This window comes from Hyaena hyaena, unplaced genomic scaffold (assembly GCF_003009895.1).
Source record: "Hyaena hyaena isolate Hyena2069 unplaced genomic scaffold, ASM300989v1 scaffold_407, whole genome shotgun sequence".
Lineage (NCBI taxonomy): Eukaryota > Metazoa > Chordata > Mammalia > Carnivora > Hyaenidae > Hyaena > Hyaena hyaena.
Window position 1 is genome coordinate 1187075 of NW_024081037.1, and position 23667 is coordinate 1210741.

The window sequence follows — 23667 nt, forward strand, 5'->3', positions numbered from 1 at the left end:
CTCAGAGTGGTCTTTTTCTGGCTCTAAAACTACACTTTTCAGCAGTTTTTCTTTCTAGGAGACCCTTCGTCTCAAGATTTTTTTTTTTTTTTTTGCTTTTTCCAGTCAGTTCTTTGTTTTTTGTTTTGCTTTTAAGAAGGAGATTTGCCCCAACCCCTGTCCCTCTGTTCAATGTGAGGGTTTCATAGGCTCCTATAAGGATCTTACTTTTCTGCTAAAAGCTTCCAATCTCCTTAAAATTAATAGGTCATTGAATATTTGCATCTTATAATTTCACTTGCCCTAATCCCTGGGGATCCAAACAAAATTGTTCAGATAATGAAAAGTCCCACTCAAAATGCCCCATTTTTAAAATAGATTCCTCTGACACCAGCCAAAACCTCCTCTGTCACTTCATGCCCCAATTCTTGTTTCACAGTGAAGGAAAAGTAGTAACTCATCTTGCTGGATATGGACCCATTTATGATGTGTCTAAATGATCTCAATGATGATGACAGGATCTTCAATAACAAGGACATAAAGCAGACACAGATGTACACTCATACTCAGCTAGCAGATGCCAAAAAAAGTGTTACTGTTCTTCTAGATCTTGCTGACCAAGTCAAATGAATTGAGCATTACATTATGACTATGGTATGCTGTAGCTGTAATTTTGAAAAAAACCTTTGACTTGTGAGAGAAATAAAAGGAAGCAGCACACATTGAATAAAAAAGACTGGTCATAGCTATTTTTATGAGTGCTCCTAAAAATCAGACTAAACAGTGAAAAGTCCCATTGAAAAAGGGAGTAGAGCAAAGAAACATAAATTATAGGCTTGATTATCAAGAACTATCTCAAACTAAGAAACTTTCTAAAACAATTGCTTATATGTATTCTGCAAACTGCTTAGAGTTCTGCGGTTATTTAACTATGAATGTAGCTGCTGTCAATGCAGTGCAACAATTAAAATTATATGTTAGGAAAGAAGTGCTAAAAGATATGGTGGAATATAATCATAACCACACTATCAAAGTCTAGCCATGAGAGGAGATATGAAAATGAATAAAGCAATGTTATGTATATAGTTCCTGCTTAGTGATTAACATGTTAAACCAGGAAGAAAAAGTAATGTATTAACTAGCTCTGGAAGAATAATAGCAAAGCTAGAAATTGAGGCCCTTCAAAGTGAAGTTTCACACCTAGAATTAGAATAAGAGATATAATATTTCATGTATCTTAAGAACAAACAATTTGGTTTGATCACACTATGTGCTTGTTAATGGGAAACTATAAGTTTATGACAGGCTGGTTTTGGCAGAAAAAGGTAAACTGAGAAATAACAAGCACAGTATCTTGCATATGGTAAGTGTTCATTGTAGCTACTTCAAAACAATGAAATGAATCAAATATCAGCTGATATGCACAGCACTGTGGATGGATGCATTTTAAAAATGAGGCAACTTTGTGATTTCATGACCTTATTTCAAATTAATGGTTTCAAATAAAATACAATGTCTTACGGAGACAGTTTTGTCATTTAGGATTTTTCTTAGAACTGGGTGAGAGGTATTAAAGGCAGAGAATCCTCTACCTATCCGAGATAGGGAACAAACTAGTTTTATTAATGATGGAAACACTGGAGCAGTGTGAGTAGGTCAGTGAATCTGGATGAAGCAAGGGGCTCACTCAGTTACAGCCTACAGCAGGTGATAGCCCAAACTAGAGGCTTTTCAGGGGACATATTTGTCATTTATACTTCAGACTATCCTTGAGAGAAGTGGTTCTCAAAGTGTAATCCCTTTCAAGAGCTCTGCAAGTTCAAAGTTATTTTCATAAAAACACCATTTTTTTCACTCTCATTCTCTTAAAAGTATACACGGAGTTTTCCAGAGGCTACATGAGGTGCTGTGAAGTCACTACTCTGACAAAGCCAGACATTGGAATTTGCAGAAACAGGAAATAATGCAAATATTCCCTCTAAGTTTTTTGTTTCGAAAAAGTTATTTTTCATAAAATATGCTGATATACAATGGCTTATTATTTTTAATAAACATATAAACATTTAAAAATCTTAGTCTGAGTTTCTAATATAGTAAATATTGATAGATATAATCTTCAATAATTTTTAAGAGTACAAATGAATCATTAGACCAAAAAGTTTGAAAACTAATGCTCTGGAATCTTTACTGAATTGCACTGGAACTATCTGTTCATTCTTTCCCAAAGCCTATGAATGCTTTGAAAACAGGAACCCTCCCCTGTTCATCTCAGTATATCCCCAGAACTAAGTAATTCCTTTGTTGTTTGCAAATCAAATGAACAAGTTTTGCCATATTCATAACAAAAACTTAAATTCAGGATCTATATAATAAATATAGTGGAGTAGGTGTCTCCTAAAAATGACAGATGAAAAGGTAAGCTGACTCTGAAGTTCCCTCCGTACAGATTGATTTCTACAGCTAACAGAAACAACACAGTGCCATTAATGGCTTGTAGAATTGGTTTTACTGCTTGATAATCACTCTACATTTATTTATACAGGCTAGGTGTTTAAAACAAGTGAAAAAAATCTGGAAAAGTAGAAATATAATTGATGTATTAGGTTGGTCAGATTGTAGATGAATATTCCTTTTCTGTTTCATTTGCTATTGATTAATGTTGTTTGTGTAATGAACATATTTGTCCAGTAGAGCTCTGGACTGTAAGGAAAAAATTAAAGAACCATTCCTTTGTTTGCAGACGAAATAACAAAAAGCAGAATGAGGGCCTAGGATATGGACATTTACCACCAATCTCTTTTCTCAAACAAGCAAGCACATATAATTTAATGCAGGAATCTGAAGAAGGAAAAAGGAATATTGCAACAGTCTTGGTTCTTTCAAAAATCCAATAATGTACTTGGAGAACACCAATGGGAAAACCACTTACACCTCATTTTTTTTAAATACTTAAAACCATGAACATAGTAAACATGAGGGTGTCTTCTTTAAAGCTGAATAAAATTATTCAAGACAATGCTAAAGTATTTTCCATGGAAGGCATATCATTCATTCCTTCAAAAAACATTCATTTTGGTAAACAAATAAAACATTTGATATACCCTCCACATGTAAGGGCTTTGTAGTAAACATATTTATAGAAGAAACAAATGAATCAGACATGTGCCCGATTCTTAAAAAGCTTGTATTTTAATAGGGTTGATTGTAATGCACATAAATAAGATACAATCAGAAGTGGTGAAAATTATGAAATATCATGGGTATGACTGGCATTTGAGCATTTAGACAAACCATCTGTTTCATATGTGTTATATGATGAATATTACTAACTGTCTCACAAAGGGGAGATAAAATATAGTCACACATGTGTGCTGACATATGTGTGTGTAAATAAAAACTAAAAAGGCCCTCTGAATATATAATTTGTAGTAAAGAACCAGCTTTATGGTTAGGACCAAAGAACATTCAAGAGGACATATGTGATATTTTTGAAAAAACAAGGAAATTAGTGTTGCACATAAGAATAGTGATAAACCACAGTAAGTTATAACAGTTCTAAGCCATAAAAGAAACTCTAAAGAAAAAGCTGTAACAAGACACTGCTTTAAGCCAGTTTAGATTTAACTATCTCAATTTGTGTCCATGAAACCAGCTTCTACAACCTGTTTTTATTGGACAGGATTCAGTGAATAGTCCTATAATCCTGTGCTATCAGTACTTGAACATGAAGATGAGTACTCCAAGACAGCAGTCTTTAGACTGGGGTACACATACCCCTGAAGGTACTCAAAGACTTCCCAGAGTTATAAGCATGGAGAAAAGGAGTCAATGTCGACATCCACAATCAATTCACATATGCTTTTTAAAACAAATCTGCCAACAAAAGGGCTTCTTGCACTGAGTTTTCCAGCAATCCTTTCAAAACAGTCTTTCTAACTTAACAAAATTTTACCAAATGCATCTTCCTGGGCTGGAAAATTCTCTGGGGCACAGAGCAAAGGGACAACTACAGAAAGACTTCCACCCGAGAGTGTCTCATGAGTGCAGAGCAGCAAGAGCTTCAAAACCACTAGAGGAAGCAGTGCTTGTGTCTTCACCTGGAAACAACTTGGGGCAAGCTGCTATGCCATCTCTTTTATAAGTGAAATGGTTGCCAAAGAGATGGATATTTACACATTTACTTAAGTTGGAAAATGAAGTCAGACTTTTCCTGAATGTCTGATTTGGACAACTAGTTTGCCAATGGTGACTTTTAGATTATACATCAAATATTAATATATATCTTTTGCAATTATTTAATCCTTGAATAAGAATTTTTGGATGGCAGCTGTAAAATGAAGAGGTACTTAGTTTTTAAAAATCCTTTTTTAATATATTTGAGAGAGACAGACAGTGCAAGTGGGAAGGGACACAGAGAGAAGAAGTGAGAGAATCCCAAGCAGGCTCAGCACCGCCAGCACAGAAACCAATGTAAGGCTTGAACCCACAAAGCGGTAAGTTCGTGACCTGAGCTAAAACCAAGAGTTGGATGCTTAACTGACTGAGCCATCCAGGTGCCCCTGTTTTTGTTTGTATGTTTATTCATTTTGAGAGAATGCACAGGTGGGGGGATGGTTAGAGAGAGGAGAGAGAGAGAGAATCCCAAGCAGACTTCCCGCTGTCAGCATACAGCCCAGCATGGGGCTTCATCTCACAAACCATGAGATCGTGACCTGAGCTGAAATCAAGAGGCAGATGCTTAACTGACTGAGCCACCCAGGCGCTCCTAAAAATCCTTTTAGTAAACTATTCGATTACTGGATTAGAAACATGAATTAACAAACAGTCCCATTTACAATAGCAAGAAAACGAATAAAATACTTAGAAATAAATTTATCCAAGGAAGAGCTGCCCAGTGAAAACTGCGAAACACTAATGAAATAAACCGAAGACACAAATAAATGGGAAGATACTCAATGTTCACAGATCGTAAGAATTAATATTACTTTCCAAAACAATCTATAAACTCAGTATACTCCCTATCAAAATCCTAATGGCATTTTTCATAGAAATACAAAAAACAATCTTAAAATGTATATGTAGGCACAAAAAACCTTGACTAGCCAAAGCAATCTTTGGAAAGAAGAACAAAGAAGAAGAACAAAGAGAAAGAACAAAGCCTGGGGCATTATGATACCTGATTTCACATTATATTACAAAATCTATAGTAGTCAAAAAAAGTATGGTATTTGCATAAAAAACAGACACATAGACCACTGGAACAAAAATAAAGGCCCCAGAGGAAAAAAAAAACAAACCAAAAGACCCCATATCCTAACATGTCCGATTTATTTTCAACAAAGGAGCCAAGAATATACAGTAGGAAAGGATAGTCTCTTCAGTAAATGGTTCTGGGAAAACTGAATATACACATGAAAAAGAATAAACTGGATGACCACTATTTTATTTTATACACAAAAGTAATTTGGGAATGGATTAAAGATTTGAACATAGGCCTGAAACTACAAAACCCCTAGAAGAAAACATAGGGGCTAAGCTCCTCCGTAATTGTCTTGGCAATGTCTTTTTGGATTTTATGCCAAAAGCAAAGGAGATGAAAGACCAAAACTATAAAACATTAATGAAAGAAATAGATGACACAAGAAATGGAATGATATGCTTTTGGATTGGAAGAATAAATATTGTTAAAATGTCCATACTACCCAAAGCAATCTACAGATTTAATGCAATCCCTATCAAATAAATAACATTTTTCACAGAACCAGAATAAATAATACTACGTTTATTATCCACGAAAGATGCTGGATAGCCAAACCAATCATGAGAAAGAACAACAGAGCTGGAGGTATCACAATCCCAGATTCCAAGATATACTATGAAGCTGTAGTACTCAAAACAGTATGATACAGGGACAAAAATAAACATGCAGATCAGTGGAACAGAACAGACCAAAAATAAACCCATGCTTATGCGGTCAATTAATCTATGACAAAGGAGACAAGAATATACAATGGGGGAAAGACAGTCTCTTCAATAAATGGTGCTGGGAAAACTGGATGGCTGCATGGAAAAGAATGAAACTGGACCTCCTTATACCATACACAAAAATAAACAAAAGACGGATTAAATACCTAAATGTGAGACACAAAACCATAAAATTCCTAGAAGAAAACATAGGCAGTAATTTCTTTGACATCAGCCATAAAACATTTTTCTAGATATTCTCCTCAGGCAAGGGAAACAAAAGCAAAAATAAACAATGAAATTCTATCAAACTGAAAAGCTTCTTTCTATACAGCAAGGAAACTATCAACAAGATAAAAAGGTAATCTATGGAATGGGAGAAGATACTTGCAAATGTTATATACATCCAATAAGGGGTTGATATTCAAAATATATAAGGAACTCATACAACTCAATAGCAAAAAACAAATTAAAAAGTGAGCAAGGAAACGGAATAGACATTTTTCCAAAGGAAACATATATAGGGGCACTTGGGTGGCTCAGTCGGTTAAGCATCCAACGTCAGCTCAGGTCATGATTTCTGCAAGTCTGTGGGTTTGAGCCCCACATTGGGCGCTGCTGTGCCCGCAGCTCAGAGCCTGAAGTCTGCTTTGGATTCTGTGTGTCCCTCTCTTTCTGTCCCTCCCCTGCTTGTGATCTGTCTCTCTCTCTCAAAAATAAAAAATATTAAGAAACACGTAAAACAAAAACAAAAAAGACATACATATGGCTAACAGATACATGAAAAAGGTACTCAACATCCCTAGTTATCAGGGAAATGAAATGCAAATGAAAACTACAATGAAATATCATCTCACACCTGTTGGGAACTATCAAAAGACAAGAGATAACAAATGTTAGCAAGGATGTTAAGAAAAGGGAACTCCTGTACACTGCTGGTGGGAATGTAAATGAGAACAGTCACTGTAGAACATAATATGGAGGTTCTTCGAGAAATTTTTTAAGAACTACCACATATTCCAGCAATCTCATTTCTGGGTGTATGTCCAAAGGTAATAATCACTGTTTTGAAGAGATGTCTGAACTCTCATGTTCACTGCAGCATTATTCACAATTGTCAAAGTATGGAAACAACCTAAGTGTCTGACAACAGATGAATGGATAAAGAAAATGTGATTTTATATATATATGATATATATATATATAAAAGATGGAATATTATTCAGCCTTAAAAAAAGAAGGAAATCCTATTTGCAAAAACAAAGATGAACCTGGAGGGCATTATAGTGAGTGAAAAAAAGCCAGATAGATTACTTATATGTGGATAAAAAAAAAAAATTGAATTTTATAGAAACAAAGTTCAGTGGTGTTTGCTAGAGGTTGGGGGTGGGAGGTGGGAGCAGGAAACAAGAAGAGGTAAAAGGATACAAACTTCTAATTATAAAGATGAAATAAGGTCTGTGGATCTAATATATAACATGGTGACTACAGCTGATAGTACTGGGATATTTGCTAAGCAAGTAGAACTTCATTTCAGTGTTCTCACACCTACAAAAGGTGAATATGTGAGGTGATGGACATGTTAACTTGGTGGGAATCCTTTCACAGTGTGTGTGTGTGTGTGTGTGTGTGTATACACATCAAATCATCATGTACAGTTTATATATCTTATAATTTTATTTGTTAATTATACCTCAACAGGCTGAGAAAAGGTGAATGATATTTGCTAAGGGAAATTCTTTATATGAACAAACTAGTTGTACATAATAAAAAATTATTTTAGGAGATAGAAGAGCAAACATTTAAAAACCACTGCTCTTTGAGATATGAACTAAAAAGAATGCAAGCACAATGATAAAGAGAATTTTTCTTTCGGTTGATAGTTTCCCCAACACACAGAATTTTGGGGCGGGGGGAAGACATTGTGTGTGGAGCAGGTTGAAGTAATAAGTTTGTGTTCTTTGTTGGAGAGGCAATGTGGAATTGGGCTTTGGACCTTCCTGACCTTTCTGAGCTTCAATTTTCATGGCTGTAAAATAGAGATAATAATCCCAAACCGTATAAGCTTACCATGAAATTAGTACCAATAGATGCATAGACTTACTTCAGTGCTTAGCAGAACCTCATTGGCACTAAATAAAGAATGGTGGCTACTATACAGTCTCCTTTATTTTAAATCTTTGGGCTGGGTGAGGAGAATCACAAATTGGAACTAAAATTATTTACTGCCTTTTTTAGTTGAAAATTTAGCTACTGAACCACCACCTATGAGACGTATATGGAGTCATTTTTTTCTAGTAGTTTGGATGAAATTTAGCAATTTTAGTCATGGTCTCCTAACTGGTGTTCTCTATGAAAAAAAATGGACGGCCCTGTGGGTCAGGAATACAGGCTATGCCCACAGATTGGGGTATGATCAATAACAAACAACTGGCTGAATTAATATTTGTCAGAGTACCATTTCTGCAAACCTTTAAATAGTAAAACCTTGCTACCCATAGTCAGTCCTGGCATCACTTGGGAGCTTCATATAATGCAAATTTTGAGGCCCATTCCCATCTACTAAATGGGAAGCTGCAATTTAACAAGATTCCTTGCTGATTCAGATGCACCTTAAACTGTGAGAAGCACTGGTAAAGAACAGGACATCTGCAGGGAAGATCTAATCACCAGGTATATATGTAACTCAGGTGGGAACTTCCTGTTGCACCTGCTTAATTAAAGCTGAGTCTGCGGAATGATGGAGAATCTAACTCTAATGACAGACTGACCTACGTAGATATCCATAAACACACACACTAACTGATTACTGGTTCTCAACTAGGGGTGATTTCGTGCCCTGCTCCCCAAGGAGACATTGGACAAGTAATGTCTGGAGATACTTTTGGTTGTCACAACTGGGGAGAAAAGGGGTGCTACTGGCATCTAGTGAGTCAAGACCAAAGATGCTGCTAAACATCTCACAATGCACAGCACATTCCCCCACAACAATCATTTGGCTCAAAATGCCAATAGTTCTGAGGTTAGAGAAACCCTAGCAAAGATTATACAAACATCCCTGCATAAAGGTGTCTTAATTGGAACTATTCACAAAAAAAGGAACAATAATTTGACTACACAGTTCTGAGGGTATGGATTTTATATCTAGGCATTCTGCATCACAAAGTCTGTGCTGCTTTCATGACTGTGAGTACCCGGGTTAAAAGCTCTCAAAATCATTTACCTGCTTTTGCTAGCAAACCCAGAGTCAGTGATAATCTGTATTAGCATATACAGTTAGTCGGCATCAATGCCTAAAACCCATTATGAAGCAAAGAAAAATAATGAAAATAGAAAATTAAGGTACTATTTTATTTCAGACTCAATCCAGCTGAAGAAGAAAGCAGGCCTAGGACCCTTCCCTTCACACCCTCCTTACCCCAAAGACACTAACAGTCTATAACATTTTCAAACATCCACAACCCTTGTCTGCAATTTTGAAAACAAAGGAACAATGCAATTTTTTTTCTAAACTGTGGCAGAATTTCTTCACTGAATTCACCTGGCAGCAAAGCCTGAAGAGATGTGAGGCTATTTATTATGTTGATTATCACACTTAGTATAACTATTCACATGGTTCACTATAGAGATATTCAGAGGTTTGCCTAGGAGGTGGTGGCACAGGCTTGGCAGGAGCTGTACGATATGACAGATGTTCCCTACTGCCTTTCTAAAATTTGGAAAAGTACAACTTTGAAAACATTTGGCTTCAGAAGTTTTGGATATGTGACTGTAGACCTCAAATGACTAAAATAGAGTCAACAGCAAATATTCACCGAAAGCTCTCATATATATTTGAAAGAAAAAGACACACACACACACACACACACACACACACACACACTCACACACACCTGGATTAGTAATAAGCAGTGTAAAAATTAGCTTCCCTATATAGGGCACTGTGTACAACAAGCCAGGCTTGCAGTTTCAAATCCTATAAGGACTTGCTAACTTTGCACAGAAACATCTTTCTTCAAGTCCATAAACTAACCTCAGTCTCAGCCTTCATATACTTATGAATATAAGCTAAGAAACAGTGAATGATTTAGGGTAAATCACTTTACCTTTCACTCTACCAGAAGTGCTAATTCCAATTCAGTAGTATAATCAGCTTCTCTTAATCTCTCTCTCTCACACACACGCACACACACACACACACACACACACACACACACACACACAGTGCAAGAGCACTACTGGCACCCAACTGGCTCTGAGAAGCTTCTATCAGAGCCTCTCTTCTATCCTCAGTCCTCCCTGGTGCTAGTCCTAAGCTCCTGCCTGAGTTGATGATTAGGAGTATAACTCCTTCAGCATATAAACTCCTATTTCCCTCTCTGACAGGCCTTACCTGACTAGCCTGTTGAAAGTCTTGTGATATGCTCATGGGACTGGCCCAGGGAAATAGCAGGTTGTTAGGAAACAAGTAGTAAGGAATTACTGAAAGCAAATGTGCTCAAATTATCAGTTTTATGTGCCTACCGTGTAAGATAAGGCTTGGGAACAGAAGGGGATGCCAACTGATTTCCAGAAACCATGAAAAAGATACATGACCTTGCAACCATGATGAAAAAGATGCATCATGTTTGCTGTTAAAAAAAAGTGAACACAATGGAAACAATTTAAACTTCTTCAAAATCTTTTTTTGCCAGTTACAGCTCTGCCAAGACTCACTAATCACCATTCAGTTTTAGTGCGTTTTTCACTGCACTGCAAAACAATCTTCCTTCTTGTATATACTAAGAAAATGCATGCCCTTCTCATGAAAATGATCACACATGGTATTATTTAATAAGTTAAAACAAATCCTGAAAAGTTTTTTGTGAAACTGTTCTCTAATAAAACTCTAAGAACTGTGATATAAAGAGGGGAAAATATTTCACTGCAGTTAGTTATGCTCAGAGCATTGTTAAATATGATTCTAATACTAAGGTGGGAGGAAGAAGTGCTTTGCCAAAGTTTCTGTAACTATTTCACCACCAAAGCAGTTTGCCCATGGACTTTACTACTGGCTTGTGAAGTCCTATGATCATTCGGGAAGGAGACACCATGTTCCTCAGGCTCCCAGGTGTCTCAAAGAGAGAGTAGGAAAGGGCCAGAAGCCATGGGTAAGCCTCCTTGCCAAGACTGTGGATGAGATCATCATGAACCCCACCCCAGCATCCAGCTCAGCTTCTTCAGAATTTCACAGGCTGCAGCCCTTGAACCAGCCTCCTGTTAGGTTCTCAAAACAGGAAAAAATAAAAGTGTATCCTCCCCACAAAAAAGTTGCAAATTCTTACATTATACAGTTATTTTAAACATGTTCTTCTTGTGTAGTTTAAACAGTAGATTAGAATCTTAAGAAAGACTTTTCCAAGAAGACTCTTACAAATTAATTTCCTTTTAAAATGTCCTTTCAAAGGGCTAGTATCCAAAATCTATAAGGAACTCATCAAACTCCACACCTGAAAAACAAATAATCCAGTGAAGAAATGGGCAGAAGACATGAACAGACACTTCTCCAAAGAGGACATCCAGATGGCCAAAAGACACATGAAAAGATGCTCAAAATCCCACATCATCAGGGAAAAACAAATCAAAACCACACTGAGATACCACCTCACACGGGTCAGAGTGGCTAAAATGAACAAATCAGGAGACTCTAGATGCTGGCGAGGATGTGGACAAATGGGCACCCTCTTATACTGTTGATGGGAATGTAAGCTGGTACAACCCCTCTAGAAAACAGTATGGAGGTTCCTCAAAAAATTAACAATAGAACTCCCCTATGACCCAGCAATAGCACTGCTAGGAATTTACCCAAGGGATACAGGAGTGCTGATGCACAGGGGCACATGTACCCCCAATGTTCATAGCAGCACTCTCAATAATAGCCAAAACATGGAAAGAACCTAAGTGTCCATCAACTGATGATGGATCAAGAAGATGTGGTATATTTATACAATGGAATAGTACATGACAATGAGAAAGAATGAAATCTGGCCATGTGTAGCAACATGGATGGAACTTGAGGGTGTTATGCTGAGCAAAATAAGTCAGGCAGGGACAAATACCATATGTTTGCACATATAGGTGGATTAGGAGGAAGCTAACAGTGGACCATGAGGGAGAAGAAGGGGAAAAATAGTTGGGGGAGGGAGGGAGGCAAACCATGAGAAACTCTTGAATGCTAAGAACTGAGGGCTGATGGGAGTGGGGGAGAGGGAAGGGGAGTGATGGGCATGGGGGAGGGCACTTGGTGGGATGAGCACTGTTATATATAAACCAACTTGACGATAAACTATTTAAAAAATTTTTTAATAAATAAAAATAAAATGTCTTTTTAAACTGTTAAACAACTTTCAAAAAGAAAGTTTTATGGCAAGGATTAAAGACCTGCATTGGATAATTAACTCATTCTTAACAGAAAAGATACAGTAAATTATGAACTCTTTATGTTTGATCAGAAAGTAAATGTTTATCACTTTTTATCCATGACAAGTCCTTTAGTTCCGTTCTTCAGGGATTCCATTTCTTTTAGTCTGTATAACAATACTGCAAAGCTGTAATAACTTCCTGTATAATCAGCCCATTCCCAATGTAATTAAGACTACCACAAATTTGAAACTCTGACCTCACTGCTGAGGAGAAAAAGTGTGTGGAAGAGATCATTTATATTGCATGTAAAATGACGTCCTTATGCCAACAAATTTAAAAAGAGAAAAAAGTAACATTGTAAGTCATTATTTAAGAGGGTGTTACTATGTTCCTGATAGTTTTTCCTTCATCATTTCTACCATCTGACTTTACTTGATAAACTCTTTCCTATCAAACCCTGTGTTCTTCCCACATGTTACAAAAATTCTAAACCCCTTCAGATGCCTCTCAATTACCCTCATTCAACTAACAGCCACTATGGGGATAAAGATACATGTGAAATAAGTGATTCCTGGCAAAATGTCATTCCTGGCAAAGTGTAAACCAAGTTTTAATTGATAGAGAGGTCCATCAGTGAAGCACATAACTTCTAGGCAATGTGAATAAAATTTTATCTCAATTTTATCTGTTTATCAAGAAATTGAGCACCAAACATAATGTACACATATTATAATGGTTCAAGCAAACTATTTTATAAATGTAACAATAACCACATTAATAAAAAAGAACAACAGCAATAACTAACACTACGAAATACTTATTACTATGTGCCAGCACTATGAGAATCTTAGATGAATTATCTCATTTAATTTTCACAAATGGCTGCTGAGATAATACAGTTATTGCCTCCATTATCCATATGAGGAAATTGAGGGATGCTAAATAACAGCCTTAGCTGTTAATTAGCTGGTATAGAGGATGGCCAATATTGAAGTCAGGTCCACTTGAACCTCAAACTTGTGTCTGTTTTTATAGCTTTCAAGCTAGATTGTCCACAGATTCTGTTCCACAAGCTAGCTATGTATGTATGTGTTTATTATGTATGTATGTTTATTTATTTTGAGAGAGAGAGAGAGAATCCCAAGCAGGCTCTGCACTGTCAGCATATAGCCCCATGTGGGGCCCAAACTCACAAACCGTGAGATCATGACCTGGGCTGAAGTCTATTGCTTAACTGACTGAGCCACCCAGGTGCCCCATACACAAGCAATTTAAACCAACTATTTTTGCCTTTACTTTTCTAGTAAGACTCCTGGTCAACTATAACTATTACCAGTCAACAAGGGGAGGGGGCAAAGGTAGTAGTGAAAGCAAAAAAGCAAAATAGAGCTTTTTATCAAGATTCTCCTTGCCAGTCAAGTACAGGAATTCCTTTGCATATTCTGTATAGCTGATAAAACTTTCTAAATTACATAAATGTTTAATCACAGCTGAGAAGTTGCTAAAGTACCAGTCACAAAACAGAATGCACTCTTTTATTTTTTAGATTAAAGACGCTGATTGACCAAGAAACTGAATCCCAGGAGAAGAAGGAGCAAGAAAAGGAAAAGAAGGTCACCGCCCTGAAAGTGGAGCTGACCAAACTGAAGTCTTTCGCTTTGATGGTGGTGGATGAACAACAAAGGCTGACGGCACAGCTTGCCCTTCAAAGACAGAAAATCCAAGACCTAACCACAAGTGCGAAGGAAACACATGCTAAACTAGCCCTTGCTGAAACCAGAGTTCAGGAAGAAGAGCAGAAGGCAGCCAGACTAGAGAAAGAACTGCAAACACAAACCACAAGGTTTCACCAGAACCAAGAAACAATTATGGCAAAGCTCACCAATGAGGACAGCCAAAATCGCCAGCTTCGACAAAAGTTGGCAGCACTCAGCCGGCAAATTGATGAGTTAGAAGAGACAAACCGGTCTTTACGAAAAGCAGAAGAGGAGCTGCAAGATATAAAAGAAAAAATCAACAAGGGAGAATATGGAAACTGTGGTATCATGGCTGAAGTGGAGGAGCTCAGGAAACGTGTGCTAGAAATGGAAGGGAAGGATGAAGAACTCATAAAAATGGAGGAGCAGTGCAGGGATCTCAATAAGAGGCTCGAAAAGGAAACATCACAGAGTAAAGACTTTAAACTCGAGGTTGAAAACCTTAATAAAAGAATTATGGCTTTGGAAAAATTAGAAGATGCCTTCAACAAGAGCAAACAAGAATGTTACTCTCTGAAATGCAATTTAGAAAAAGAAAGGATGACCACAAAGCAGTTGTCGCAAGAACTGGAGAGTTTAAAAGTAAGGATCAAAGAGCTAGAAACCATTGAAAGTCGGCTGGAAAAGACAGAATTTACCCTAAAAGAGGACTTAACTAAATTGAAGACATTAACTGTGATGCTGGTAGATGAAAGGAAAACAATGAGTGAAAAATTAAAGCAAACTGAAGATAAGTTGCAAGCTGCTTCTTCTCAGCTTCAAATGGAGCAAAATAAAGTGACAACAGTTACTGAGAAGTTAATTGAGGAAACAAAAAGGGCACTGAAGTCCAAAACTGACATAGAAGAAAAAATGTACAATGTCACCAAGGAGAGAGATGATCTAAAAAACAAACTGAAAGCAGAAGAAGAGAAAGGAAATGACCTCCTGTCCAAAGTTAGTATGTTGAAAAATAGGCTTCAATCATTGGAAGCAATTGAGAAAGATTTCCTAAAAAACAAATTAAATCAAGATTCTAGTAAGTCCACCACAGCATTACACCAAGAAAACAATAAGATTAAAGAGCTCTCTCAAGAAGTGGAAAGACTGAGACTAAAGTTAAAGGATATGAAAGCCATTGAGGATGACCTTATGAAAACAGAAGATGAGTATGAGACTCTAGAACGTAGGTATGCTACTGAACGAGATAAAGCTCAATTTTTATCTGAAGAGCTGGAACATGTTAGAATGGAACTTGACAAGTACAAGTTAGCAGAAAAGACAGAGTCTAGCCATGAACAATGGCTTTTCAAAAAGCTTCAAGAAGAAGAAGCTAAATCAGGACACCTCTCAAGAGAAGTGGATGCACTGAAAGAGAAAATTCATGAATACATGGCAGCTGAGGACCTGATATGTCATCTCCAGGGAGATCATTCAGTTCTGCAAAAGAAACTCAATCAACAAGAAAACAGAAACAGAGATTTAGGAAGAGAAATTGAAAACCTCACTAAAGAGTTAGAGCGATATCGGCATTTCAGTAAGAGCCTCCGGCCTAGTCTCAATGGAAGAATCATCTCTGACCCTCAAGTATTTTCTAAAGAAGTTCAGACAGAAGTAGTAGACAATGAGCCACCTGATTACAAGAGTCTCATTCCTCTGGAACGAGCAGTCATCAACGGTCAGCTATATGAGGAGAGTGAGGACCAGGATGAGGACCCTAATGATGAGGAATCAGTGCTCTCCTTCAAATGCAATTCATCTACCCACTGTCCTGTTAACAGGAAACTATGGATTCCTTGGATGAAATCTAAGGAGGGCCATCCTCAGAATGGAAAAATACAGACTAAACCCAATGGCAACTTCATGCAACCTGGAGATCTAGTCCTAAGCCACACACCTGGGCAGCCACTTCATATAAAGGTTACTCCAGACCATGTCCAAAACACAGCCACTCTTGAAATCACAAGTCCAACCACAGAGAGTCCTCACTCTTACACAAGCACTGCAGTGATTCCAAACTGTGGCACCCCAAAACAAAGGATAACTATCCTCCAAAATGCCTCCATAACACCGGTGAAATCCAAAACCTCTGCTGAAGGCCTCATGAATTTAGAGCAAAGCATGTCCCCAATTACCATGGCAACCTTTGCCAGAGCGCAGACCCCAGAGTCTTGTGGTTCTATAACTCCAGAAAGGACAATGTCACCTATTCAGGTTTTGGCTATGACTGGTTCAGCAGGCTCTCCTGAGCAGGGACGTTCCCCAGAGCCGATAGAAATCAGTGCCAAACATGCGATTTTCAGAGTCTCCCCTGACCGGCAGTCATCATGGCAGTTTCAACGGTCAAACAGCAACAGTTCAAGTGTGATAACTACTGAGGATAATAAAATCCACATTCACTTAGGAAGTCCTTACATGCAAGCTGTAGCCAGCCCCGTGAGACCTGCCAGCCCTTCAACACCACCACAGGATAACCGAACTCAAGCCTTAACTAATGGGGCACTAAACAAAACAACTAATAAAGTCACCAGCAGTATTACTATCACACCAACAGCCACAACTCTTCCTCGACAATCACAAATTACAGTAAGTAATATATATAACTGACGTCTCTCACCCTCATCCAGTCCATAGTGGTATTATTGCAAGGAACTCAGTCCTTTTTAATTATCCCTCCACATCCCCCAAAAGACTGACTGAACTTGTACTTTGGGAAGGTTTGTGCATGAACTATTCAAGAGTATCTGAAACTAACTAAGTGTTGCCTGCATAGTCATATCAAGTGTGCACTTACTGTATATCTTTTCATTTACATACCTGTATGGAAAATATTTAGTCTGCACTTGTATAAATACATCTTTATGTATTTCATTTTCCATAACTCACATTAATTTGACTGCAACTTGTCTTGATGAAATACTTTAACATTTTAAAGCAGTAAATAATTTGTTACTTTTACCATTGCTTGCTGAAAATTTTTTTTGGTCACTTTGTGTTATATTTTTGCATGTAAAGTAGAATTTTATTTTCTGTTTAAAAGGTTTATTCATTCTTCCTTAAAAACAAACAAGACTTACTTCCCATTTACAGTCAACTTCTGATCACATGTTATTAGAGGAAGAGGAAGTGGTTCAAATAAATAAAGTTTATGTCTCTTTGATTTAAAAGTGAACTGTAAGATCTCTCAGGAGCAAACTTAACTTCCTGCTTGAGATGTATCTCAATATTCATTATGCCCAGTAAAGTGCTTAGCACATATTAAGAAACTTGATAAATGTTTACTGACACTAAGTGAATTATATAATATTTAATAATTAAATAGTTTTATAAGCACATATGAGCTGATAGTGAAAGGAAACAGCTTTGAAATGTGATAGAAAGCCAGCAAAAGCACATTTGAAAATACAAGTTACCTTGACAATCAAGAGTTGACTGTATTTCTTCTACAGATGAAAACCCCCCATAAAACATACATATATTTGCATCCACATCTGAAATCAGCCCTATGATATATACTCTTAAACACTGCTTCAAATAAAAAATGTCACTCTTGTCCTTCTTTCCCATCTGGTTATCAAAATAGTTTGGATTATTTAAGATAGGTGCTTTTTACCTTGTTTGTAAGTCGGCTATATTCAGAAGCTTACAAAGTAATTGCATTTCCCCCCCAACTTCTAAACAAGCAAAAAAAAGCCAAATACAGCTAACAAACGTATGTTATAGAAAAGGCATATTTAAAAAAAAATCTTACATTATATTAGTTAAGGAAAGTTTCTTCTATGATTATTGTTATGCCATTTACAAGGTGAGAAAAACTCAGCCAGAGCACCCTAAGAATTCTGATACCTACCTTACAGGACTCTGAGCATGTTCTATATTTCTGCAGTAGAGAACAACAGTTTTCAGAGGAATGTTTTAAATTACAAATCTGGTCCCCAGGTCACACTCCAAAAAAAAAAAAAAAAGGTTTCAGATACCACTTTCCCTTTTCCAACCTCATAACGGTCTAATATACTTTGGTCAATTTTTATTGCCAGTTACAGATTTTAAACACAATTCATTTAGACACTGAGGCAAATTGTGAAGATCTTTAGAAGTAAAAGAAATCTTCCACAATTATCCCCCTTTTCCCTGCAAAATCAATTTCATGATAGCAAAGCGAGGATTTGTTGACAGAAACACTTCCATGGTGATGAACTGAAACACCAACGCTGTGGGCTTGCATCATCATTAAATAAATTTGGATGAAAGTTGAGGCTAGTGATGAATGAGAAAGCTTCTGTTTAAACACATTTATCTTGGGAATCGGCAGTGACCCAACTGTATTACAAAATACACAATGGTCTAAATGGTTTTCAAAACTACTTTTATTTTTAAGTCACCTTGAACTAGAACTTTAGAAGGAATGACATACTTAATTTTACAACTTTCAAAGTAGACATTGATAATCCTGCTGCATAAGATGTTTTCTAGATAATAATCAAGAGAGGGTACATGTAATGTTTTGGAGGATGACAAAAACTAGAAAGAATTAAAGAACAAAGTCTTTGCAGTGCTTCCCAACCTTTGTCAGATAATGACACAAAGAGAAAATATGCTTCCACAGCACTCGATACAATGGATAAAGGTAGAAATGAGCCACCCAAAGGTTTCTGTTGGCTGCCCCAAGTGCTGAGGGGAAGGATCCATTTCTGGCACACTTAAAACTTACAGAGTTTGAAAACTCTGGGCTATTCAATAGTTCATCCATTTGGTAAGAATTCAATTTCTTATGTTAGCTAGAACAATTCTCTACAAAATTAACACCACAGGATTTGTGTTCCATGATTATAATGCACAAATTCTCATTTCATAATGTGCTCTAGATATTAACCACTAATAGGCATCCCAAGTGATTAACATTACCAGAAGTTAATGGACCTTAAGGAACCGAACTTCTCTTAGAGGTTCCTCTACTGGGAAGATTATTTTAGTATTAATTCATATTGGCATCAAAATTTAGGAATACTGTCATATTTACAACACATATAGATTATTAAAATGGTTACTAATTAAAATTTATGGTAAAGAAAGGATCATTTCTGATAAAAAAAAAGCATCTTCCATTTTCCATAAAATCGCACATTAAAAAAGAGCATCTTCCCATTCACACATTCTAGATCTTTCGTCCTTAATTTCAAAATTAAATTTTTATATCCATGTGTCTCAAAGGTTACAGAACTTTCTTTTTAACTCCTATATAAGCACAAAAGAACCTTGAAAACGGAGAAGGGAAGTGACATTGGAAAATCTTCATATGAGATATGTGAGAGTGAAGGTTTGTATTCTTAGAAGAGGCTCATAAGAAGCTCACAAAAGATAGTCTTTATATACATCTGATAAAATAATATCTTCCTTTCATTTCATTTCATCTAAAGTCCCAGCTTCAGAACCAATTTTCATTTCACTCAGTCCCCCAATCTCTTTAACTTTTTAGGCTGCAGCATCCTATTACAGATTTAAATGATTTCACCATATTCTTCTGTCCTTTTAAGAAAAGTGGCAAAACTTTTCTTTAGGATGCCTCTGTTCTCTGGGGGCATGGGAAAAAATAAAATCATCACCCTTACTAGGACAGTGTGCATTACTATAGTTGGATCTTTACATATAAAGGAAGATCTCTATATAGAAGTTCAAGATGATGACAGGATTACATAAATCTACCCAAGAGGTCTCTGCAACTGCATTTCACATAGCCAACACATTAGGCATGGGGTCTTCATGACACTCAAAGGATAAAATTAGGTTGCATTGTAAGATGGTCATAAAGGGGATATTTCATTAAAATTATTAGACTTGAAGCCTAAGGATTTGATGATCTTTATTGACTGAAGTAGAATTCCAGAAAAAAATAGGTTTTTGGTAGATTCTTTGATTCCGAATCTTTATAAAGTGAGTTTCTTTTAAAACTTGTTTGACAAAGGCAAAGAAGGATCTTTAACAACATTCTAGTTTACCCATACCGGTTTCTATTATTGTTTTTTCCTCAAAAAATCATTTTGCTTTGCAATCCTAAGAGAAAACATAATCAGGCAAAAATGCATGCCCAAAACATTAAGATCTGTATTTCTCAAAGTAAAATCCAAGATAACATGTATGAGACTCCAGATGTCCCACCCAGAGATTCAAATCAGAATCTGTGAGGGTATGGCCCAAGAAGCTCCACTTTTAACAAATTCCTCTGCTGATTAGTATGCATCCTAAAGTAGTAATTCCACTGTTTTAGAAATTCCTATATTAATAAACATTAGCAAATGTGTTCTGACTGTAGTGCTGCTCTGTCAGAATGAATGACCCCTGTCCTAGGAAGTGTGACTATTCCGCCCTCTGGTGGTTGGCATGACAAACAGCTCATTCCTCAGGTTTTCTTTTTATTCAGAAGAAAAGCTTAATAAAAACCACCATTTTATAAGGTAGGAAGGTTCTTAGGTTTATAACTGTAGCAAAGCATAGATGCCTGAATCTTTAGTTGAGCAGTAGCAGGCTGTCTGACACCTACAAACTGTTTCTCCCTGGGATCCCAGGCCCTCAATAACCCTACAGCATTTCTTGGGAATTGTCCAGAACACACATTAAAGAGAGCTGTTTGGATGAACCAAAACAAAGAACTCCATTCACCTTAGAGCACAGTGAGGCAAATGCCATGAAAGAGCAAGGAAGATAAGTGGTTCAATAAAGTCCCCAGCCCTAAACCCCCTTAAATTCATTTTTAGATTAAACTTCAAATCCTTTCCTTTCCAACTGATAGAACCTTCACTGTGCAGTGAAATATATCAGAGTATCCCCTGAAGGTGACACACTAGGGCTAAGAAATCCTTGGGGACTCTAGCCAGTTAACTGGCTAGTACTTTATCATTTGATAATGAATTAACACTGTTCATATGGCAGCACATGTAAATCTGTCAACATTCCATCAGGACACTAGTTTTTACACTTAAAATGGTGCTATAAAAATGTACTCTGGGCTAACCTTTGGCATTACAATCAGCTATCCTAGGGATAGTCTTCTTGTGGCTTCATTTAAAAGTTTCACTTATTTTTTTATGAAATTATTATCAGAGAAAATTTGATTGAGGCAGTTTTTGAAAGCTTTTTTAGTTTTAGTTTAGTAAATTCCTTTTTCCCTCATAGCCAAATGGTCCTGTGTGATATTTCTGTAACGTTACCTGGGTTTTTTTTTTTTCCTTTGGCCTCTGAGTTTTGTTTTGCTTTGGAAAGCCTAGTCATCTTTGTATAACTAACAATGTATACAGGCCCTAGATCTCCAAAGGCTGTCTCACTCTGTGCCATCCTTTAGGCTTTTGGAAAGGTGGAATGGGTTCACTGACAAACCCACTCATTTGTCTCAGTGACATGCAGAATGTCTTCTCTTTAAAGCACCAGATGGACACAACTGGTTAATATGCTGGTCATGACACACTGAACTGCCTACCTTCCTTCCAACATTGGGGCAGGTATTTGGAGACAAAAGATTCACTGTTTCTGAAGAGCTTATTATTCTGAACAAGGAAAGGAGACAAACAAGAGTATAAGACAACATCTAATCAAGTGGTAAACTAAATTCACACAATAAACTAAAGATTAAGCAAGACTACAGTAGATTAACAAGGCTTCACAGAGCAACTGAGACTTAAAACTGGTCAAGAAAAGATTTAAATAAGTGGAGTGACTGGTTGGGAGGGAGCATTTGAGGCTGGCAAACAGAAGATCAGGTTCTAGTTTACGCCTTTCCCAGTCAGCAATGGGGCTCTAAAACAGTGATTGAGTTTTTGTGAAATAAAGAGAACTGGACTTGGTGACCTCTATGATCACATTTAGTTCTAACTTTCAGTGATTTCTGAATTCTTTCCAAGTCCTCAACACCCTCTTTTAGTTACTTAAAATTCCTCTGGGAAGTAAGTTTGAGCATAAATAAGCAAACCAATTATCTACATGAGTTTCCTTTCAGCTATTAAATTTCTCCTTCCTCATTTTCCCACTTATAGGTGTCCTAAACTACTAGTGGTCTCTAAAGATTTGTTTTCTTCTTTTAAGATTCTATGAGTTAGCCTTTTAATCCTCAACATATCAGCTCTTTTCTCATTAGAGCAATGTTTGCAACCTGAGGACTATTAACAGTATGGGTATGGTGATTCTTTGCTGTGGAAGGATGTCCTGTGCACTGCAGGACATCTCGGAGCATTCTTAGCTTCCACCTACTAGATGCCAAGTAGCATCTACCAACTGTGACAAACAAAAATGGTTCCTGACATGGCCAAATGTTCTCCACAGTGTAAAATCACCTCCATTTGAGAACCACTGGATGGGAGAGATGGCTTAACTCTATAAGCCAATTCCTCTTTTAGATTACTTGCTGTGGGAAAAATCTGACAGCTCATTTGAAAACTCTTATGTTTGGTATGTAGAGATGAAAATCTTGAAACTTACTAAATATAAGCCTCAAAGAAAGCAACTTTGAAAATCTGCACTGAAGACTTCAGTTGCATAAGGATTATTTCCACTAACCTGACAAACTGGCCCAAGGCATATGTGTATTTGAATATTTTTATTTGTGTTAATACCCTGTACCCTTGTTTCTTTCAATACCAGATTATAAACTAGTGTTTTCAGATGAGCTTTCCATTTCTCACATGCCTTCAGGAGAAATAAAGAAAAGTCTAGACAACCAACCACATTTGCCTTAGTGGGCGAAAATGGGTTTCTGGAGGATTCCTAAGAACTTAAGAGATAACCTGTTTAGACCTTTCCAGAGTCCTCTCTCAGAAATTTCAATTCCTTCTCTAGTAGTTTATAACTACCAGAGGCACAAATGTCTTCTATTAGAATACAAGCTTTCTTCATTCTTCAACAAATCACCTATAAGAATGAACCAACAAATATTTATGAAGCACCTCATTTTACTCTTTGCTATATGAGGCAGTTATTCAAGTGTAAGATTTAGAATCTAGGGCGGGAGTAGAGGACTACTTTAAAAGATAAGAGCACAGCAGAGAAGGAATTCTACAGAGAGTAAGTACTACAGCAATTTGGAAGAGGAGCAGGTTACCCTGGGGACAAGGTTCAGGGATTAGGTTTCAGAAATAGATGAGATTTGAGCAGGGGCTGGGAGATGAGGAAGACTAAGATAAACAGAGGACAAAAACTGGTCCAGGGTGCTGCCAAGTGACACCTATGAGAGAAGAATGAGACAAAAGCAGAGATGTGAAGGCAAGCAAGAGATGAGAAAACGAAGGTTCAAGAAACAATGAGCAGGGCAGTGTGGTTTCAGCTGAGATGGTTGGGGTAGGGGTAAAGCTTGAAGGGCCTGGTCCTATCAGACTGTGAAGAACCTTGAATATAATGCTAGGGAGCACTCTGTGTCCTCAGTGAAGACTTCTGTGTAGTGAGGTAATGGAAACTACTAATCCTTTATACACCATCATTTCATTTCAGAATTTTTAATTCTGAGATGCAAGGAAAATTGCTTCAGGTTGTTCTGTTAGTATGTGACAAGAATGAGATATAACACAAATTTAATTGTGTTGTCCCATTCTCTTTCTATGGCAAC

The 23667-nt window shown here is 37.0% G+C and overlaps 3 protein-coding genes across 3 annotated transcripts in view; 2 read left to right on the forward strand and 1 right to left on the reverse strand.

The window, feature by feature from the left end:
- The window catches only part of LOC120245090 (filamin A-interacting protein 1-like), a 39617-nt gene extending 22578 nt beyond the window's left edge, over positions 1 to 17039 (forward strand). Inside the window, exon 2 of the mRNA XM_039251959.1 lies at positions 13892 to 17039. Coding sequence (XP_039107890.1) covers positions 14007 to 16688 — 2682 coding nt within the window. The 5' untranslated portion in view covers positions 13892 to 14006 and the 3' untranslated portion in view covers positions 16689 to 17039. The remainder of the gene's footprint in view (positions 1 to 13891) is intronic.
- Positions 1 to 23667, reverse strand: part of CMSS1 (cms1 ribosomal small subunit homolog) — a 398583-nt gene that overhangs the window by 353580 nt on the left and 21336 nt on the right. The window lies entirely within an intron of this gene.
- LOC120245093 (filamin A-interacting protein 1-like) overlaps positions 1 to 23667 on the forward strand; it is a 132155-nt gene that overhangs the window by 97989 nt on the left and 10499 nt on the right. The gene's annotated exons all lie outside the window — the stretch shown is intronic.